This window comes from Panicum virgatum, chromosome 2N (assembly GCF_016808335.1).
Source record: "Panicum virgatum strain AP13 chromosome 2N, P.virgatum_v5, whole genome shotgun sequence".
NCBI classification, from domain to species: domain Eukaryota; kingdom Viridiplantae; phylum Streptophyta; class Magnoliopsida; order Poales; family Poaceae; genus Panicum; species Panicum virgatum.
Window position 1 is genome coordinate 3462272 of NC_053146.1, and position 19880 is coordinate 3482151.

The window sequence follows — 19880 nt, forward strand, 5'->3', positions numbered from 1 at the left end:
TCGACCAGCGTTAAAAGCCTGGCGTTTAGTTGGCTAAAGTGAGTGCTAAACTTTGGCACCTATTAGCACTCATACTTTTATTAAAGTTATTTAACTCTTGGCTAAAGTTAGTCCACTTATTAGCACTTCTGTTTACATATGTTAGTGCTAAGGCTTAGCACTTTTAACATTAGCACTTGGATCCAAACGCCTCCTAAATCTATGTTTGGGTATTTTTTGTTGGAGTGGAGTTAAATTTGGTGGAGCAGAGTGCTCCCAAACACCCCCTTAACATAGACAAAAGCCATTGTAATGTAAGCTGCATATGGTTTAGAAATGAGCAAAGATTATATATACATGACAAGAGTACAGTCCATCAAAGTACAACTTTCCTGCCAGCCAGACGGCAGCCAAACCGAAAGATTGTCAAAATGATCACATTGTCAGCACGGCGAAACTTGGGCACATCTATAGGTGACATCCTAGAAGCATGCATTGGCATCGAACAGAGCTTTCTTGTCCTCAGTTTTTCTCGGCGTCATCGACCATCTTGCTGATGAACTTGGGGATGGGGACGTCGTACCCAAACAGCGACATGTCGTGCGGCAGCTGCGGCATCTTGGGCCCCGACGGCATCGGCGGGAACGAGATGTCCGCTAGCCCGGAGAAGTCCGGCATCTTGGGGAGCTGCGGGATGTCGGCGGCCGCCGCGCTCCCGGGCGCCCCGGGGTGCCACTGACCCTGCTGCTGCTGCATCGCGGCGAGGCCGGCCACCATCTCCGGCGTGATGTTGGCCGGCAGGTGGTTCTGCAGCTCCGGGAGCTTGGCCAGCACCTCCGGCAGCAGTTTCGCCGGCACTTGGCCCTTCACCGCCGGCAGGGCGGCCAGGAGCTCGCTGGTCTGCAGCTGGCCCTTGGACGCCTCGATGTTGGCCAGCGTCTCCGGCGGGATGCTGGCCAGCAAGCCCGGTGGGACGTTGGCCGGAAGCTTGGCCAGCAAGTCCGGTGGGATTCTTGACACCACATCCGGTGGAACGTTGGCCGGAACGTTATTGGCAGGCATGTTCCCCGGGAGGTTGGCCGGCATGTTCACCGACACGTTGGCCAAAATGTTCGCCGGAATGATCTCCGGCACTCCGGCGGGAGAAACCGGCACCGGCACTGTAATGTTTGTCGAAACCGGCACCGGCGCCGTATTGTTGACGGGCATGTTTCCTGGGAAGTTTGTTGTCGTCGTGTTCACCTGCAGATTGGCAGGTATGTTCGTCGTCAGGTTGGCCTGAATGATCTCCGGCGGCACTCCAGTAGGAGGAACTGGCGCCGGTGCTATAACATTGGCCGGCAAGTTGGCAGGAATAATGGCCTCCGAGATGTTGGCTGGCGTCTTCACGTGCAGGCTGGCGGGCATGTTCGTCGGCAAGTTGGCCGGAATGATCTCCGGCAGGTTGGTCGGAATGATCTTCGGCACTCCGGCGGGAGGAACCGATGCCGGAACGACGTTGACCGATACATTGGCGCGCACCTTCCTTGGGAGATTGCCCGGCGTCTTCACATGCAGGTTGGCGGGCCTGTTCGCCGGCCGGTTGGCCGGAATGATCTCCGGCAGATTGGTCGGAATGATCTTCGGCGCTCTGGCCGGAGGAACCGGTGACGGGACGTTGACTGGCAGATTGGCCGGCACCTTCCTCGGGTGTTTGGCTCGCTTCTTCACATGCCGGTTAGCCGGAGCCTTCTTCGGGCATTTGGTGGGCACCTTCTTCCTCGGGAGATTGGCTTGCGTCTTCACACGCAGGTTAGCAGGCATGTTTCTCGTCGGCAGGTTGGTCGTAATGATCTTCGGCACCCCGGCGGGAGGAGCTGGCGTCGGAACATTGGCCGGCAGGGTGGCGGGCGTGTTCGCCGGTGGGTTAGCTGGAACAATCTCCGGCACTCCGGCAGGAGAAACAGGAGCCGGTGCAGGAGCTGTTGGACGGCCATTTGGCCCTTCAGCTGCTAGGAGGAGGCGTGAGGATGCACAAGGAAGTAGGTCGACAGACAAAATGGCCAGGAAAGTCACGTAGAAGAGAGACCTCATCGTCGTGGCTTTCCTGTGGAATCGAAGATTCCAAACCCTACAAAATGGAGGGCTGCAAACAAAACATGACAGACTGGTGAAGATATATATAGGAATCTAAAATAAGACGTCGAAGCTAAATTTGGCAAGGTGCAGAATGGCAACCGGACATAAAGAATACAACAAGCAGTGCAACTCATCATGCTAAGTATGGCAGGTCCGTTTTTTGGGTAGTTCCTATACATTATCCAACCATCTAGTAATCTACAACAATAGTAGCCATCTCCTTATATGCCAAGAATAGAAAGTTCAGAAAATGCAGACCTTACTTCAGGGATTTATGTGATTCGGAATTCACATGAGTGATGCACACGCATGTGAATTAGATCCATATATTCTTAAACTATACTCCTCCATCCAAAAAACAAGTCATTCTAGGATTTAAAATTTGTTCCAAAAAATAAATCATCTTACCCTATTTAGAAAGTGCATGTGCATGAAAGAATCAACTAGTGCCAAATATGAGAAGTAAATAGAGGTAAACATGGGCATTTTACCTTCTTGTTAATTCGTCATAAAATTTCTAGCATGACTTAGGGTGTGTTTAGCTCACTTTGCCAAAAAAATTTGAAAGGAAATCTTACTAATTTGGAGTATTAGATAAAGTCTATTTACAACTTTTTGCATGGATGGATTGTAAATCGCGAGGCAAATGTAATGAGCCTAATTAATTCATGATTAATTTCTAATTAGCAGATGATTAGTGTAGCATCACTGTTGCAAAATCATGGATTAAGTAGGCTCATTAGATTCATCTCACGATTTACAACCCATCCGTGCAAAAAATTTTACAAATAAATTTTATTTAATACTTCATGCATGTGTCCAAATATTCGATGTGATATTTTTTGGTGTAAAATTTTGGGATCTAAACCCACCCTTATTTTTTTTTGGGACGGAGGGTGTAGATGTGACCTATCAAATTTGACTTTAGGTGTCATCTACTCATCCCACTGAACTTTTTAAAATGAATGTATCAATATATTAAAAAACTTAAAAAAATTTAATGTGATTTTGCTATATCTAACTTAATTTTGTAAAATTAAATGTGTGTACCCAATGATACTTAACTTTAATAATTACATCTCGATCATTTGAAAGGTTCAATGTATTAATTATTACATTGCATAATATAGCACGTATACTAAGTTGATAAACTTATTTTCTTACAAATACAGCTTAAATATAGACATGTGCACCTTGAATTACCAAATGAAATATGAAAATATTCTGAATATATAGGGACCCATATGACATCCGAAGTCATGTTTAGGAGAGGAGACAGACCTACAATATTAAAATACATTATCAAAGCAAGTGATATAGTTGGACAAGTTTATAGTCCAATCATGCTCTTAGCACAAATAAATATGTTTCCTTACTTTTTTAGAGCAACTTCAAGTCTTCAACAGATTAAGAAAACTGCTCCTCTTTTTTCAGTACATTTTTGAAGCTTCGGTAGACAACAAACAGTTCAAGGAAGATAACTAGAGAATCCTTTGATGTAATTTTATTTTCTTTATGTCTTTTTGTACCACCAACTATTTTTCTTGACATAAATCAGATACCAGACACTTTTCTGGTGACTTTCTTAAAAAATAAAATCGATCCCCTATCCTGGTCTTTATAGTATCTATATATTAATTTGTTTAGACCCTTTCCCGCCTTTAAAACTGGGTCGGTATAGCATGTGGCGGAGTGCAGCAGAGAGAAGAAAAATATCGCTGGCATGCATGGCCCAGCGCTTCTGAAATGTGTGGCTACCCTGTGCTCAGCCCAGGGAAAAACTTACCGGCGGTAAGTGATTTACCGGTCCTCACCGGTAACGGTAAGTTACCGAAAACCGCCGATTTACCGGATTTACCGATCGGTAAACCAATTCAAATTTGAAATCATCGAATTTCGGATTTTTCGACCGAATTCCGTTGTAATTTCGGTGGAATTCGCTGCGTATGGACCGAAAAATGTTGACCACGATAGAAAATAACAAATTGTGTTAAGAGAAGTGGAATATTTTTAGAGAATTATATCTAATTCTTATATATAATAGTTCAATATGCATAATGATTTTCTTACAAAGCAAATATTAATAGATTTGACGTAAAACATATGTGTATCAATACAAACCACAATCCAAATGCAATAAAATATAGGTTCAACTTGTTAACACAATTTATAGGTTCAAATAATACAAGTCTCAAATACTTAACACAAAATATACTCTAAAATTTTTATTTCGGTGTTTTCCAACAGGAAAACCTTACGACCGACCGGAAATTGTTGATGACTCACATTGTAATGTCGAATCCTATAGAATGGAATAAATAAAATGGATGAGAAGATGCAAACGAAATGAATGCAAGTGAGAAAATAAGATGTGTTACCTACATACATGGGTACTCATTCGTCATCTCTATGATCTTGCTTTGGGGGATATTCCTGATAGTACATGTGAGGAAATCCATATGGGAGGTATCCTTGACAGTACATATGAGGATATCCATATAGAGGACGCGGAGGGACAGTCATCGGATGTGGTTGTGGTGGCCACACAAAGGTGGGTGCCGACGGGTAGCTGTAGGTGGAACTGACAGAGATAGAGCTACCATCATCCTCACCGTCGTATGGGTCTATTTTTTTTACACAACATATGAGGTTAGATTTCAAAAAATGTTAGTCCAAAATGCTCATAAAAATGTCTAGTTTTTTATCAGATTTTTACTCTATTTTATATAAATTTTTTTGAAATTTTCAAATTTGAAACCGGTAAATGCGAAATATCACCGAAATCCATTTCTCGGACACTACCGGTAACGGTAAATTTTCCGGTAAACCGGATTTACCGGTCGAAATTTTTTTCCTTGGCTCAGCCCAGCCCACACACACAGCCCAATCAGGGTAGCAGGTCCCAGGGCCCACTGTCCCTTTCGATGAATTGCTTCTTCCCCCAACCAACCAGGCAATCACCAACCTTTCCCCATCCTTCTCTAATCAGCTTCTATCCATCTCGCCATTGAACAATCTCCGATAGCTAGCAGCTTGCCTGATTGATCCTCCCGGAAGATCAAACACTCCAAGGTAACTTCATCTATTTTATCCGCTCAATTTGTATTATAGCCTTTTTTTCTCTCTCTCTGTTTTTGCTTGGTTGCTGTCTGCGCAGCCGTAGCATCTTGCTTTCCGTTACCTTTCCACATGAATAAAGTAGAGTTATTCCTTGGTGTATCTGGACGGAAAGGCAGGCTGAGCTGTTCAAGGTTCAGATGGTTAATTAAGCTAGTGTCGAGATTATACGCTGTGACTGTCTGAGCTCTATCCAATTTCTTGATGAATTAGTCACTCCATCCAGTGGCAGTTGTGAGCTCTTTTTTTTAATGGTTTCAGCAATGCTTTTTGGCCTGTCCTCATCCAGATAATTAACATGTAGAAGCAGAGATGAGGTGGTCTGAATTAACATAGACCTCATCTGATCTATGGCTCTGAATCTATACTGAAATACTATCTATCTGCTGAATCAATCGATCAGGACACTGAAGAAAAGATGGCGGAGCGTTCAGAGAACGCGGCGGGGGAAATGATGAGCAACATCATGGACGCCATCGCCGAGAACCTCCCGAGCAAGAAGTCTGTCAGGTTCGACGACGGCGAGGGCTCCATCTCCGACCAGGCCCGGAAGCTGTTGGGCGGCAAGAAGTCCGTCCACCACGTCCTGGGCGGCGGGAAGTCCGCCGACGTGCTGCTGTGGCGGAACAAGAAGATCTCGTCGAGCGTGCTGGGCGTGGCGACGCTGGCCTGGGTCTTCTTCGAGTGGCTCGACTACCACCTGCTCACCATCGCCAGCTTCGCGCTCGTGCTCGGCATGGCCGTGCAGCTCGCCTGGTCTGCCCTCGCCTCGAACGTGCCCCGCCTCGAGGTGCCGGAGGAGCTGTTCGCGGACGCCGGCAGGGCCGCCGGCGCGCAGGTGAACCGGGCCCTCGGCGCGCTCCAGGACATCTCCTGCGGGCGAGACCTGAGGCGGTTCCTCATTGTAAGCGATCCATCCAAGTGGCCGGCTCAACTGAACGTGCCTGCTGCATTCCTTCACTAAGAGCGTTTGCAGCATCAGACCGTGCAGGGCTAGCTTACCCCCCTCCATCCGTTTCTCTTTCAGGCGATCGCCGTGTTCTTCGTGGTCGCCGTCGTCGGGAGCTTCTGCAACCTGCTGACGGTCATCTACATCGGTAATGAAGCATTGCAGCATGGAGCCCGCCATGATCTCGCTTCACCTTGTCTCTGACAGTTTGAGTCTGAAGATTGACGATGGCCAGTTGTGCTCCCGATGGTTTCAGGGTTCGTGTGCGCGCACACACTGCCGGTGCTGTACGAGAAGTACCAGGACCAGGTGGACGAGTTCCTGTGCAACATGCTGGGCCTGCTCCAGAACCAGTACCAGAAGCTCGGCAGCAAGGGCGTCTTCAGCAAAGGGAAGGCCAGGAAGAGCGACTAGTTCGATCTCTGCTGGCTGCTGCTTGTGTACATAGTTAGCCTCATTGCGTGTATGCAATCAGCTGCGATTGCCTGAACAGCGGGTGTCTCCGTTTATTTCTGCCAACTCGGTGTCCTGTACAGTGCTGAAAGAACTACCATTCTTGTGTAATGCAAATAATGCTTAGTAGCTTCGAACAGCACATTAAACGAGGTTCAGACGGTTCATCTTTTTTTTTCTTGGGATCTGTAGCCACGTCAAAATGCAATTATCTGGATTTTAAATTTCAACAACATTTTCTGGTTCTGGGTTCCATAAAAAAAACAAATTTTTCTGGGGAGGGATGTCAGCATACTGCACTCCAAATGACTTGCTTTCAGGGAGTGCCAAGAAGAGAAGGAACAATTCAGCAGCCCGGCAACGGCCCATCAATCAATGTCCGTGGGCTATCAAACAGGATGCGCGCAGCCCAGCCCATAGAGAGAGAGAGTGCCCGTGGTCGGCCCGTGGGTCCTTTCCTGTCCTGTCGCGTCCCCCATGGCGCGCGCGGGCGGCATGCATGGGGGGATGAGGAGGGAACGTGCATGTCGGGGCGCCACCACGTGGCGAGACCGTGCCCGGCGGCCGCCCGCCATGAGCACCGGTGGGGCCCCGGCGCCACGTCGGACGGTGGCCCCCGGCGCCACGAGGCCCTGATCCCCTGTGCAAGTGCAATGCCTGCGCTCTACCTCTGGCTGCTATATTACACATGCATGCTGCTTCATTAACCTGTCGCTAAATCTTGGCACTTACGGTCGCGCACGTGCAACATGATACTCTACGTTGGTAGTAACTCTGAAAGGGCATTTGAATAATTTAGGGATATAAAGCATCATCTAACCCTGATGAGATAATGATAAGCTAAGAAGGTTACCTAGCTAGCTAGGCGATGAACCTTTCCAAGATGCATGCCTTATTAGGAGTTAACTACTAGCTAGGTCACGATCAGCTGATGATTAAAGTAAGTGCACGTCCCACGCGCGTCGATAGGATCGGGGAGCCAATAATTATACACAATATATGTCATGTAATAATATGTATAACGTCCTCGAGCCTAAACTGTACTATGCTCCATCCTTTCAGAATTATTAGTCGTTTTGGTTTTTTCTAGATTCATACACTTCGCTACGCATCTACATATAGAAAAAACAAAATGACTAATAATTGAAAACAGAAGGAGTAGTAGTAGACTAGCAGGGATGGATTCATCAACACTACTCGAAGAGAAGCGAACAGGAGGGAGATAAACCCTTCGCTACTTTTTATATATTAAAGGTACTATTGTATTGGGTTAACGTCTAAGCCCTTGTTTGTTTCAGCTGGTAGATTGTGGGTTTTGTTGCAGCTTGTAGACTGTACGTAGATTATAATGTAGGTACAACGATTTTTTTAAAGGGTCAACGGGGGGATCCCCCACCTGAAATCATTCCATTATATTTGGCCCATGATGGCCGGATAGAAAAGTTTTACAATCTGCAAGCTGCAACTAGCTCACAATCTACAGGCTGAAGCTTGAAACGAGCTATACCGGGGGGTTATTAGTGGCCACTCGCACAACAGTTTAGTACTGATGGACTAGCTATCGCTATCTCCTCCAAGTGAAAACTCAACTATTAACAACTACTAGCTGGCACAGACAATCCAACGCCGTGAAGCCACGTCGGATCACGAGGTGCACGTCTTGGAAGGCATAACGGCCAAGCAGGGCCAGGGTATCTGTGCTCCTAGCTTTACACACACAGATCTGTCGGCTGCCGGCCTTGTGCAAAGCTGATCGAACCAGGGCGTGGCCAGTCGATTGTAAGCCCATCATGTATATACTCCCTCCATTCTAGGGAGTAAATTATTAGTCATTTTGACTTTTAGAGATTTCTAATTTTTACTATGCATCTAATATATATTATATCTAGATTCATAATAAAGTTTACGAATTTATAAAAGCTAAAATGACTAATAATTTGAGATAGAGGAGATAATATATGTCATCATCTTTCAACCATCTCCCCAGATACAATAAGATCTTTATTCCTGAAGATTAACCGAGCTAGCCTGCAAGCAGCTCCATAGTATTCTGCGAAGAAATAAAGCTCAGAGCTTCGATCTGAACCACGAACTCGGTCGATCTCCGCGACGTGGCAACACGGGCGCCGGGGAGAGCAGGGCAGGCATCAGCAATGGCTATAAATAGCACCACCTGCTCACCAAACCCTCCAGAGCAACGAACCTAGCTAGCTAGCTTCCACACCAGTGAGCTCCACACTCTCCTTTCTGCTGCTTGCCTGCTTCAGTGCTTGCTCGAGGTCGAGAGGGTGAGAGCGAGGCATGGCTGTGGCCAGGTCCGATGATCAGTACGGTCGCTTTGTGTGGGCGCTGCCCATGGACATGGAGGGCAGCCACAAGGGCTGCGGCGGCACCGGCGACGACGACGACGACGACCTCGACGTGGCTCCGGCTGCTTAATTAACTGACGAGATAGTAATTTGCTGAGGTTTATCTCGAGGTGCTGTATATTTCATGGCTCCGCGAGATAATAATTTTACTACCGTAATAGCTTGCTTAGCTAGCTCGAGCTCGATTTTACTTATTACCAACAATAATTGTTGTACTCCCGTAAATGCATGGCCGTAGTGCAGCTAATGAGGGGGTCGTGTACCGGTAATTGCAGTAAAAAATCAGGATAACTGATGTGCACGCTTATTAATGGATTCATGTAAGTGTGCACGAGGTCAGGAGTTGTATTATACCATTACCGATAAAGATAGAAGTTTATGATTAACCTTTAATGATTGTTGCCCTTCTACATTGGTTTGGGTTTAATTTTAAAGTAAGAGAGCGTGTCTGTGCAGTGGCGGACGTAGCCTAGAAAATAAGTGAGGGCTCCATCCTCCCTCTTTTTTTTTTCTTCTCGTACCTCTTTTCTTCTTCCTCTCCTTAATTCATGTCAAAAAATTGGTTGGGGCTTAGGGGATCCATGGGCATTAGGCCGATAGGGGGGCTCCCCCGAGCCACCGTTCAATCCGCCCCAACGTGTGTGGGTTGGGGAGGGCGGGGGGATGCATTTAACATCATCTGATATATGGATTTATATATGAATGGAATCTTAGGACTTAATTGACTAACGTTTGCAGATCATGGCCGGGGAATAGGGATCGGAGAAGGTTAAGTATAACTGGATATGGCTGAATGTGTACCACAAAGAATTCATGTTAAATGATGAACTTGTGTTGTAGTATTCTTGAACAAGATATTCAATCTTAACTCAAAAAGTATCTTCTCATCTTGAAGTTGTGTTTAATTAGTTCTGGGCCTTCCTTCTGCTTTTTAATACACAAACTAAAATAATTGTGGCGTACAAAAAATTAAAATCAAATAAAACTTAGCTAAACTTAGGCCTTGCTTCTACTTCTGACGGCCAGCATGTACGTAGTGCAGCTAATGTGGGGGTCATATACCGTTAATTACAGTAAAAAGATCAGGATAACTGATGTACAGGGGTTTCACGCTTAATGTATGGATTAATGTAAATTTTCTCGAGGTCAGGAGTTGTGTATTACACCATTACCGTACCAATAAAGAGAGATTAACCTTGAATTGTTGTTGCCCTTCTGCTGTTTGGGTTTAATGTTAAGGTAAGAGAGTGTGCCTGTGCGTATGTGTGTGTGGGGGGGGGGGGGGGGTATCTTTTCACCTGAAAGTCGTTGTGCTTAGTTAGTTCTGGGACCTCCTTCTGCTTTTTAATACACAGGGGAAAAACTTTTGCCATACAACAAATTAAATCAAATAAAACTTAGATTTAGCTAAGTCTAGGCCTTGACACTTTTGACATGGGGTCCAAAACTACATATTAGTAAAATGATCTTCAAGGAAACAACTGATCTAAAAATGTATAGCATTTCCCTAGGACACTCTGGTAATCTTTTTGTGGATTAAATCATTCTCTTTTAGCATTGCTGAAACAATTTTTCTCTAGGATCATCAGCTAGAAAGATTTGTGGCAATCGATGTTGATTCAATTAACTATGTACTTATTTAAGAGAATTTTGATATGTTCATGACTGTTTTAGCGCAAATAAACAAGGATGATTATTCCATTAGATTTTATCGACTCATTTAGATATAAGTAGCAATCTTTATTTTGCGAGTTTTTTGTTTGAAATGCAAACATATTTCAATATTTATAAGTATTTTCTAAACAATTTAGTAAAATTATAACAAGAATAATAGCGATGATGTACTCCATTTAAGATAGATTTGCTTAGAACCTAACCGAATCATGGAAATACAAAAAAAAATTAAATATATTCATCATGGCCAAAACTGAAAACGAGTACTATGTTTTTTCTGAACCGATCAGCAGGGGAGGCCCTGGGCTAATTTTTTCTGTATAATAATAAAAAATGCAGAGTATGTACATGGGGGTTATAGATCTTAAAGCTCAAAGAAAAGAGAAAGAAAAAAAAACAAATACTACGTTGAAGATGAGCAGCCTTATAACTATTTCTCACAAGAAGAAAGAAATAATTTAGAGGTTTCTCTTGCGTTTAAATACAAAAAGTAATATTTTTATCCTATGTTATATTGGCAGGTCTTATAGATTTACAACTTCAAACTGAACTGAGTCTCAGACATATTTCTAAGAAGTTTTCTTTTCTTTGAGGGTATAACGATTAAATTCATATATATGGTGCTTAAGTTTGATTAGGTTCTCTGTTGATCCCAAGCAACCAATCATATGGGCCCACACACTGATTTCCGAATTTCGTCTTACGTCAAGACGATCAGCAGAACAGAGCTTATTACGTGGGGAAGTCATCGACTCCGTACAGCGTGAAGTGGCTAAGGCAGTTGAGAAAGCAAGCAAGCACACTTATACTAGACTAAACAAAAGTATAAACTCTTTGCGTCCATCGTTGTTGTACTTGTGCAGTTGCAAAACCTGCCTGCCACAGCTTGTCAAGCAGAGTCAGATCACCCGAAAACGCAGCTGTTCAATAGATTATAGCTCCCGTCAGGCAAAGTGGTTTCAGCAACAAGAAGGTGAGCTGATCAACCAAACACAGCGAAGCTAGCACCTAGCAGCCATGGCCGCCCATGCTTCGGATTCGGAAGGCCAACAACCAATGCCACGTACGTAGTTAGTAGCCAAGTAGGGCTCAGCTTCTGAAGCTATAAATTTCCCGGCAAGGACCCATGTCTTTGCATCGAAGTAAACAAAGCAGCTTAAGCCCTCTTGCTTTGTAGCGCTAGCAACCGGTGAGCACACCAGGAGCACCCATGGCATCCTCCTCGGTTGTCTTCGCCACGGCGCTCGTCATGGCGCTCATGCTCGCGAGCAGCAGCACGAGCCGTGCCGCGCGCCATCTCGCCGACACGACCCCGGCCGCTGCTCCTCCTGCCGCCGTCCCAGGCATTCCTGCCGTGCCGAAGCCGCCGGTGCCAACAGTGCCAACCGTGCCCGCGGTCGCCCTGCCACCGATGCCCGCGGTACCCAAGGTGCCAGCGGTCACCGTGCCACCAGTTCCCCAAGTGCCGGCGGCGACCTTGCCACCCGTACCAGCAGTGCCGGCGGTCCCCGCGGCGACCCTCCCGCCGGTACCAGCGGTGCCGAACGCGGCATTGCCCCCGATTCCGGCCGTTCCCGCCGTGCCGAAGGTGACGCTGCCTCCCGTGCCCGCCGTCCCCAAGGTTACCTTGCCGCCGATGCCCTCGATCCCCAGCGGCGTGCCGATGCCGTTCTTGGCGCCGCCTCCCTCGGCGTAATCAAGCACTGTTCATGTGTGGACACGCTGCCGTCATTTGCCGATGTCTGATTGTTGCGTCGTCGCTGGATCGAGTATTTGCTGGGAATGATGCTGTACTTTCATGAACAGATTGGCTGGGTTTCTTTCTTGGCTTCCATTTGATTTGTGTGGTTCTATATGTGTGTATGTATTAGTTGCAGGAGTCTTGGGTTCTGTCATTGTACTTTGTATACAGGGTGTGCTCAGCAATCTCGTGTTTCTGTATATTGGGTTCAATTTGGTCTCATTGTGTTTCATTGTATAATGGAACTACTCATATCTTCTTGACAATTCATAGACTGAATTCCTCCCTGCAAAAGAAAAAAAATAAAAATCATTCTCATCCAACATGTTTATTTAGAAGCATATTAAAGCCACACTGATCAAGAAAATTAAAGCCACATTGATCCCTCTTAATGAAAAACATGCTCACCCATGATCACGAAAAAAACTATTAGCTGTCTTATCTTTCACCGTCAATAGAGCCACACAACAGAACTCGTCAATAAGATTAAGGAAATCGATGGGGGCACGGGCACCATACATGAATACATTATCACTTTTTTTAGAATGGTTTGAGAAAAATGGACGCATCACATAAATAGATGCATACATTATACATCTATTTATGTGTTTTAGGGTTTCTTGTCTCGATATCCAGGAGCCCAAAAAATTGCCCGTGTGCACCCCGATTTCTAAGAAAGGATAATTTCTTGATGCTGAAAATGTCTTATACAGTGTCCAATGTTTTCCTGCATTACATGCAAACACAGTGGATATAGTGCCATGGACATCATAGGTGATGGCATCAGCCTCTCTTACATTTTCCTCACAAGCCGACACCATTATTTCCAACAGCTCAACAAGGTTTAAAAGGGAAAATCTCAAGCGGTCAGAAAATCATCACAAAATAAATGGTCACCTTACAAAATAAGCAATATCTACCTGCAGGTTTCATTCATGCATGGTGTGAAAATGTAAAATAAAGGGTGCATGGAAGCCCCACACCCAGATTTAAAATTTAGAGAAATTTCATGATTCTCACTGGTGAGCGAAGCGAAATAAATAATTTTTTTAAGCTTGAAATTTATTTGTGTTATATAGTTTAGGTCTTGCAGCTTGTAGCACAATATGGGTTCGAATCTCCTTCCTCATGTGAGAGAGGTGCCAGGGAACTCTTTCTTGAGAATAAACAGCAAACAATTGAGCTATAGGCCATTATTGTTAATACTTGTAGCTTTCCTAGTCAGCTTTACAGAAATTAAACCATCAAAAAAATATTTTTTTTGTGACTGAATAGAAATGAATTCTGCTGATTTCTCTGATGATGGGTAAAAAAAATGGAAAATGAAATTGAAAACCTTGTTGCCACCGTGCTACAAAATTCACACATACATGAGTTTCATAGGAACTTTGCAATAATAAGATTCCATTGTAAGACTCCTCCTTTACAACCATACTGAAATACATAAAATCCAGTTGTATAGCTCCTTTACAGCCAGGAGATTTAATGGATTACATCAGTGATCCTTGCTTACTAGTTGCCAACAAATAATGAGACAGATCACCTGGTTATGATGGTCTAATGGAGTTTTGTAATCCAATTGTATGTAGAGCATGAGCATGTACTTGTCCTTTTGACTAGTCACAAACACATAAAAGTTGTGGTGAGCAGGGGAGAGGGCAAACTGCCTAAGCTTCCACCTGAATCTGACGCCTTTTTTCCACAACTAACCTGAAGCCTTCCGAGAAATTCTTGTTGACTGTTGTTCCACCTAACGGATAAGGAGAGGACTCTGGCCGTATATATAAAGTTCTGCTGCTGACGCAATCATAGTTTCATTTTTTTTTAAAAAAAACGTAATCATAGTTCAGAAACTAACCTACCGGATGTGCAGAGGGTGAGCTAACCAGGGAAGAAGGATGTAACCGGCCGGTACACCACCTGGATCGCCACACCTCCCCTCACCAAATTCTCGCCTTGGAAGGCAACCGAAAGCACATGGCTGGCGACCAATTTAGACAAGATGCGGCCTATAAATTGACATGCATCACCATGTCTCTGCATCACCGGTGAGCAAAAAAGCTTCAGTTTTTAACTAGTTCTTGATCTTGCAGCAGCCTCTCTAGGAGCTAGGAGCAGTAACCTGCTGCAGCAAGCTCATCAAGATCAGCCATGGCTTCCGGCTCAGCTGTCTTCGCCACGGCGCTCGTCATGGCGCTCCTGCTCGCCGGCAGCACCACCAGCCACGCCGCGCGGCGCCTCGCGGACACGGCACCGGCAGCTGCTCCGGCGGCCGTCCCGGAGGGCATTCCTGCCGTGCCGAAGCCGCCAGTGCCAACGACCGTGCCCGCGGTCGCTCTGCCACCGATGCCCACCGTGCCGACGGTGCCAGCGGCCACCGTGCCACCGGTTCCCCAGGTTCCTGCCGTCCCCGCCGCGACCCTGCCACCCATGCCAGCAGTGCCGGCGGTCCCCGCGGCGACCTTGCCACCACCCGTGCCGAAGGTGACGCTGCCTCCGATGCCCGCCGTGCCTAAGGTCGCCCTGCCACCGATGCCCGCCGCCCCCAAGGTGACGCTGCCGCCGATGCCCTCCGTCCCCGGCGTGCCGATGCCATTCTTGGCGCCGCCTCCTTCGGCATGATCAAAGCATGCGCCCAGTGTGCATCTGTGAAGAAGTGTATGTCATTTGCCGATGTCTGATTGTTGAGTGATGGGTCGAGTATTCAATTTCCTTTCCGTTTGATGCGGCGTGGTTCTGTATATCCATGTATTAGCTAGTTGGAGAGTTCCCGGGTTTTGCCATTCATTACGACTTTGTTCATGCTTGGCTATGTATATGTATATGGGTTCCATCAGGTCATTTTTGTTTATGTGTTCAATAATATGATTGAAGCTTAAGCCTTGTGTCCTTCTGTTATGTTGCTTGGTTACCTATGTGGTTTGTTTGGTTTAGATCGGAACGTTTCAATGTGTTTCACACAGGGAAAAGTAAATAAAAATATTCACTCCCATTAAACAAGTTTTAGTCCACGCAAAAGAAAAAACAACATACTTGGTTTTAGAAGGCATGTGTAGCATGTTTTCTATGAAAAAACTATATTGGAACAAAAAATGGGGTATGGTTCCTGGTTGCTGCTGCGACTCATAGCCATCATGTTTTTTAAATTTAGTCCTACATCGAAAATTGATGGTTGGAGGGTACAACATATAAAGTGGGGCAATCCTTATCCATCAGACTAGTATTTCTGGTTGAGTTAGAGCTTCTCCAGTGGCCGAATCACGGATGGATGTGGCAGGCATAAAGCGAACCCTCACCGTTGGAGAAGCCGACTCATAGAGGAGAGAGAGAAGAGTCAAATCGTAACTGAGTGTCGACTCCTGAGCAATAAAGAATTGATTGGCCCACTCGTCAAGCCTTCTGCCGTCCACTCATGGAGGAGAGAGAAGAGTTTGTGATTTTTTTGTTTTATACATAGGGCCCACAACTCTTTTGGTGTAAGAGTCGATTCTTCATTTTTGCGTACGTGGTCATCTCTCTCCTCGAGGATTCGAACCGACACTGGAGAAGCCCTTAGGTCCATACCTTGGTTGGTTGGGTTCTGGTTGACCTGGGTCTGACAGGATGCTGATTCGTGAGTGTAGCGAGCCGAGCTAGATTGCTGCGCATTCTAAAAATCTTACTATTACTAATTGGAGGTTACTTTCGAGACTTTACATGAAGCCACCTAGGATCCTAAGTGGACACTCTAAAAAATAGAGAAATTCTAGAAATTCTCACAAAAATAAGAAACATCGGACCATCAATCCGACAACTCTAATCATAATAGTCATTGAATCTGTTTTCTTTCCTAATAAATTACCCACCTCTGCTATTATAAAAATAGACTAAAATAACCTCCCTAAATATGTATTTAAATTGCCCACCTCTAATATTATAAAAAATATGTAAAGTACCCATAATCTTCATGTAAATTACTCATCTATACTATTATAAAAATAATACAAATAATCACTAAATTTGCATATAAAGTATCCAATTATGTTATTATTAAAATTAAAGTAACATCTAAATCTGAATCTAAATTATATAATTATAAAAAATATTAATGTGCACTAATATAAAATTCTAAATTACTATTTCTATCATTATTTGGGTATTACATATGTTATTATTTATATAAAAATACTACCCTAGATATGTGTCACCATGTATTTATGTATAATGAAGAGATAAGAATACCAACAAACAAATAAAAGAACAGACCCAGTGTTGGAAGCTCCCACGCAAGGTGGGGTTCTGGGGAAGGATTATATGAGGCAAGCCTTACCCCTGCAATAATTTGCAGAGAGGCTGCTTGGAACCCAGGACCTCTTGGCACAAGTGGGGTGACTTAAGCACTGCGCCACGCCTGTCCTTCAAGAATACCAACAAACAAATGATTCAATTAAATATATATCAAACACACATGGAGGTGTGATGCAAAATAAAATATATTGAAACTAGATAATCATAAATATGTATTTTTATAGTATGTGTTAGAATTTAATAGATGAAAAAGAACGTGAGATAAATAATTATAATTATTAGTTATGAGTCTTATTTTTATATTAATTCTAATTAGCCTGTGCAGGAGCATGGGTTGATAGGCTATTATTGTATAATGAAAAAAGTAATTGATTGGCAGCATACATACAAACATAAAAAACATCATATCTTTTAAACCAAACATCCAAATCTAAGTTCCATTATTACACAGTTGTGCACATTTGAATATATTTAGATGATTTTCTAACCAGAACAATTGGATTGTCAAGATGGAATAATTTGATTGTGTAGCTTGAATAATTATTCCAGCTTCACATAAAAAATATTCCAGCCCCACAAAGAAATATTCTAGCTCCTTTTTCATCAAAAACTCAAAACATAGTCAGATGTGGTCTGGCTATGAGGATTCTGTCATAAAGAAACGCAAAGGAGCAATCAGAACTGAATTTAGACGCTCGGTTTGTGATTTCTAGGTTTTTTAATCTTTTTTGTTTGCATGCAAACTCATGTCAGCAGCCTTTTTTTCTTGCGACATTAGATTATGTTCTCGTCGCCGAGAATGGTCTTTGTAGTGTCCGAGCTAACAAGAGAAGAAGCACCCAACGGGCCGGTATCCACCCTCATCGTCACCCCACACTGTACAACAATCTTGGAAGTCGGAAGCACAACAAAAAGATCATTGGTGGCCGAGGAGCCACCACCAATTTGCACTGGTTTTGCTTACGCATTTCCCTCTTTTTTATCTTGTCATAAGCAAGCTTGCAGGCAGGGGAGAGGACAAGTACATGGCCTCAACCTGATGCCTTTTTTAACTGAACAAATTCATGTTGACTGTTGTCCTACCTAACGGTTAACAATAGGACCCGTGTGGCCGTATAAAATTCTTCTTCTGGTGTGGTCAGAGTTCAGAAACTAACCAGCTATATGTGCAGATCAGCTTAGAGCAAGTATAGCAGTGGGCGCGGAGCGGGCTGAATCACCGCTGGCAGAGAGAGAAAAGGAGAGAGAATGCCGCGCGGGCGTCTCGCGAAACACCGGTCAGAAGTGGGCGAGTTCATTTACTCCGCAGGAACACTGGGCTCCGATTGGTTAGTTTTGCTCCGATTGCACAGAAAGTAATAAAGACAGCGGGTCCCACCTCCACTGCCTCACCCGTCCGAGCTGATCTGGCTCCTCTTCTCGCCCGCTTGCTGGCGCAACCATAAGCATTGCTCTTAGTGCCGCGCAGGAGAGGTGAGCTAACCAGAGAAAAATGTGTAACCGGCCGGTATCCACCTCGAGCGCCGCATCTCCCATTTCACCAACACCGACCAACCGTCGTGACATGGATCGGAAGGTAACCAGAAGCTCATCTGCGACGACCGATTTGAAGGATACATGGCCTATAAATTGGCATGGATTGACCCATGGTCTCTGCATCCCCAGCAAACAGATTCAGATTTTCTAGCTCTACTTCCTGCAGCTAGTGACCTGCCGTGAGCACATCGAGATCACCCATGGCCTCCGCCTCGGTTCTCTTCGCCACGGCGCTCGCCATGGCGCTCATGCTCAGCAGCACGAGCGACGCCGCGCGCCGCCGCGCGGACGACGTCACGACTCCGGCGGCGGCTGCGCCCGCCGCCGTGCCCACCGTGCCTGCGGTCGCCTTGCCACCCATGCCAGCCGTGCCGGTGGTCCCCGCGGCGACCCTCCCGCCGCCGATCCCCGCGGTGCCTGCCGTGCCGAACGCGGCGATGCCACCCATGCCGGCCGTTCCCGCCGTGCCGAAGGCGACGCTGCCTCCGATGCCCGCCGTTCCTAAGGTCACCCTGCCACCGATGCCCTCCGTCCCCAAGGTGACGCTGCCGCCGATGCCATCCATCCCCGGCGTGCCGGTGCCATTCTTGGCGCCGCCACCTTCGGCATAACCGAAATCAAGAATGCATGAGGACAGTCCATGCGTGGAGTTCCTGCCATTTGGAGATGTCTGATTGTGTTGGAGAGGTATTGGGTTGTGTCATTGATTTCTCATATGTATACAGATTACAGAGTGCTCCGCTATATAAATATGGGTTCGATTTGGTCATTTGTGTTTCACACTCGTACTGTACTAATATTCATATCTTCTTTGTAGTTCATGGACTGAATTTTCACCCTGTAAAGCAAATAAAATAAAATCCGTTCTCATTCAACAAACTTAGTTTTAGTTCTCGCAAAAAAAAAACACATAGTTTTAGAAGTCATGTACAACCTGTCTTCTCTAAAAGAAAATATGTTGGCATAGAAATGCCTAAATAGCATGCTCCTATGACTGGGGATTAAATCCAAAGAGATGTTAATAGGGAAAAGACCCTCGAACTATCACAAAAGTTCGATTTTCAACACTTAATTACAAAACCGGATAACAAAGACCATTCATAAGTAATTTGTCCGGTTTTGATAATTGGATGGCATATGTTACATAAGTCCAAATTACACTTTCGAACTACGCAGAAGTTCGATTTTCAACCTTCAACTACAAAATCGGATAACATAGGCCATCCAATTATCAAAACCGGACAAATTTGGACCTTGGATGGTTTTCAAGGTGGTTTTGTATTTTTTAAAAAAAGTTAAAAAATTCTAATTAGATCTAAAAATCAAGTCTAATTCGTATTTTTTGATCCAAAATGAATTATTTATGAGTTTTTTAGTTTAAATTTGAATATTGTTAATTCTCACAAAATACAAAACCACCTTGGAAACCACCCCAAGGTCCAAATTTGCACGGTTTTGACAGTTAGATGGTGTATGTTATCCGGTTTTGTAGTTAAAGATTGAAAACCAGACTTATGCGATAGTTGAGGGTGTAAAGTGGACTTTCCCTATATATAAGCTCAGCGGGAAACTAATTTCTCGGGAACAAGAAAAAAGTCTTCACCATCCCAACTTAAATTGATGAGAGGCTGCTGCATGCATACCGGCAAATTGACAC

At 44.9% G+C, this 19880-nt stretch overlaps 5 protein-coding genes across 8 annotated transcripts; 4 read left to right on the plus strand and 1 right to left on the minus strand.

Annotated features, from left to right (window-relative positions):
- Positions 1-305: 305 nt before the first annotated feature.
- Positions 306-2871, minus strand: LOC120659307 (calphotin-like). The gene has a single exon (XM_039937385.1). The coding sequence runs from the start codon at positions 2050-2052 to the stop codon at positions 502-504; it is 1551 nt and encodes a 516-aa protein (XP_039793319.1). The 5' UTR covers positions 2053-2871; the 3' UTR covers positions 306-501.
- Positions 2872-4966: 2095 nt separating this feature from the next.
- LOC120659309 (reticulon-like protein B8) lies at positions 4967-6790 on the plus strand. Of its 3 annotated transcripts, none has more exons than XM_039937387.1 (4): positions 4967-5169; positions 5618-6118; positions 6242-6311; positions 6420-6790. In XM_039937387.1, the coding sequence occupies exons 2-4, from the start codon at positions 5633-5635 to the stop codon at positions 6575-6577; spliced, it is 714 nt and encodes a 237-aa protein (XP_039793321.1). In that variant the 5' UTR covers positions 4967-5169; positions 5618-5632; the 3' UTR covers positions 6578-6790. The 3 variants fall into 3 exon arrangements, with proteins under 3 accessions (XP_039793321.1, XP_039793324.1, XP_039793323.1); XM_039937390.1 differs by lacking the exon at positions 4967-5169 and adding an exon at positions 5194-5531; XM_039937389.1 differs by lacking the exon at positions 4967-5169 and adding an exon at positions 5194-5448.
- A 2005-nt stretch (positions 6791-8795) lies between these two features.
- Positions 8796-12666, plus strand: LOC120659310 (vegetative cell wall protein gp1-like). The gene has a single exon (XM_039937391.1). It carries the CDS (start codon positions 11870-11872, stop codon positions 12353-12355), a length of 486 nt encoding a protein of 161 aa, XP_039793325.1. The 5' UTR covers positions 8796-11869; the 3' UTR covers positions 12356-12666.
- A 1599-nt stretch (positions 12667-14265) lies between these two features.
- On the plus strand, positions 14266-15289 carry LOC120659311 (RNA-binding protein 12-like). Of its 2 annotated transcripts, XM_039937393.1 has the most exons (2): positions 14266-14884; positions 14918-15289. In XM_039937393.1, exons 1-2 carry the CDS (start codon positions 14552-14554, stop codon positions 15020-15022), a joined length of 438 nt encoding a protein of 145 aa, XP_039793327.1. In that variant the 5' UTR covers positions 14266-14551; the 3' UTR covers positions 15023-15289. The 2 variants fall into 2 exon arrangements, with proteins under 2 accessions (XP_039793327.1, XP_039793326.1); XM_039937392.1 differs by having other exon boundaries at positions 14272-15289.
- A 3059-nt stretch (positions 15290-18348) lies between these two features.
- Positions 18349-19102, plus strand: LOC120659312 (protein PELPK2-like). The gene has a single exon (XM_039937394.1). It carries the CDS (start codon positions 18424-18426, stop codon positions 18832-18834), a length of 411 nt encoding a protein of 136 aa, XP_039793328.1. The 5' UTR covers positions 18349-18423; the 3' UTR covers positions 18835-19102.
- Positions 19103-19880: the final 778 nt, after the last annotated feature.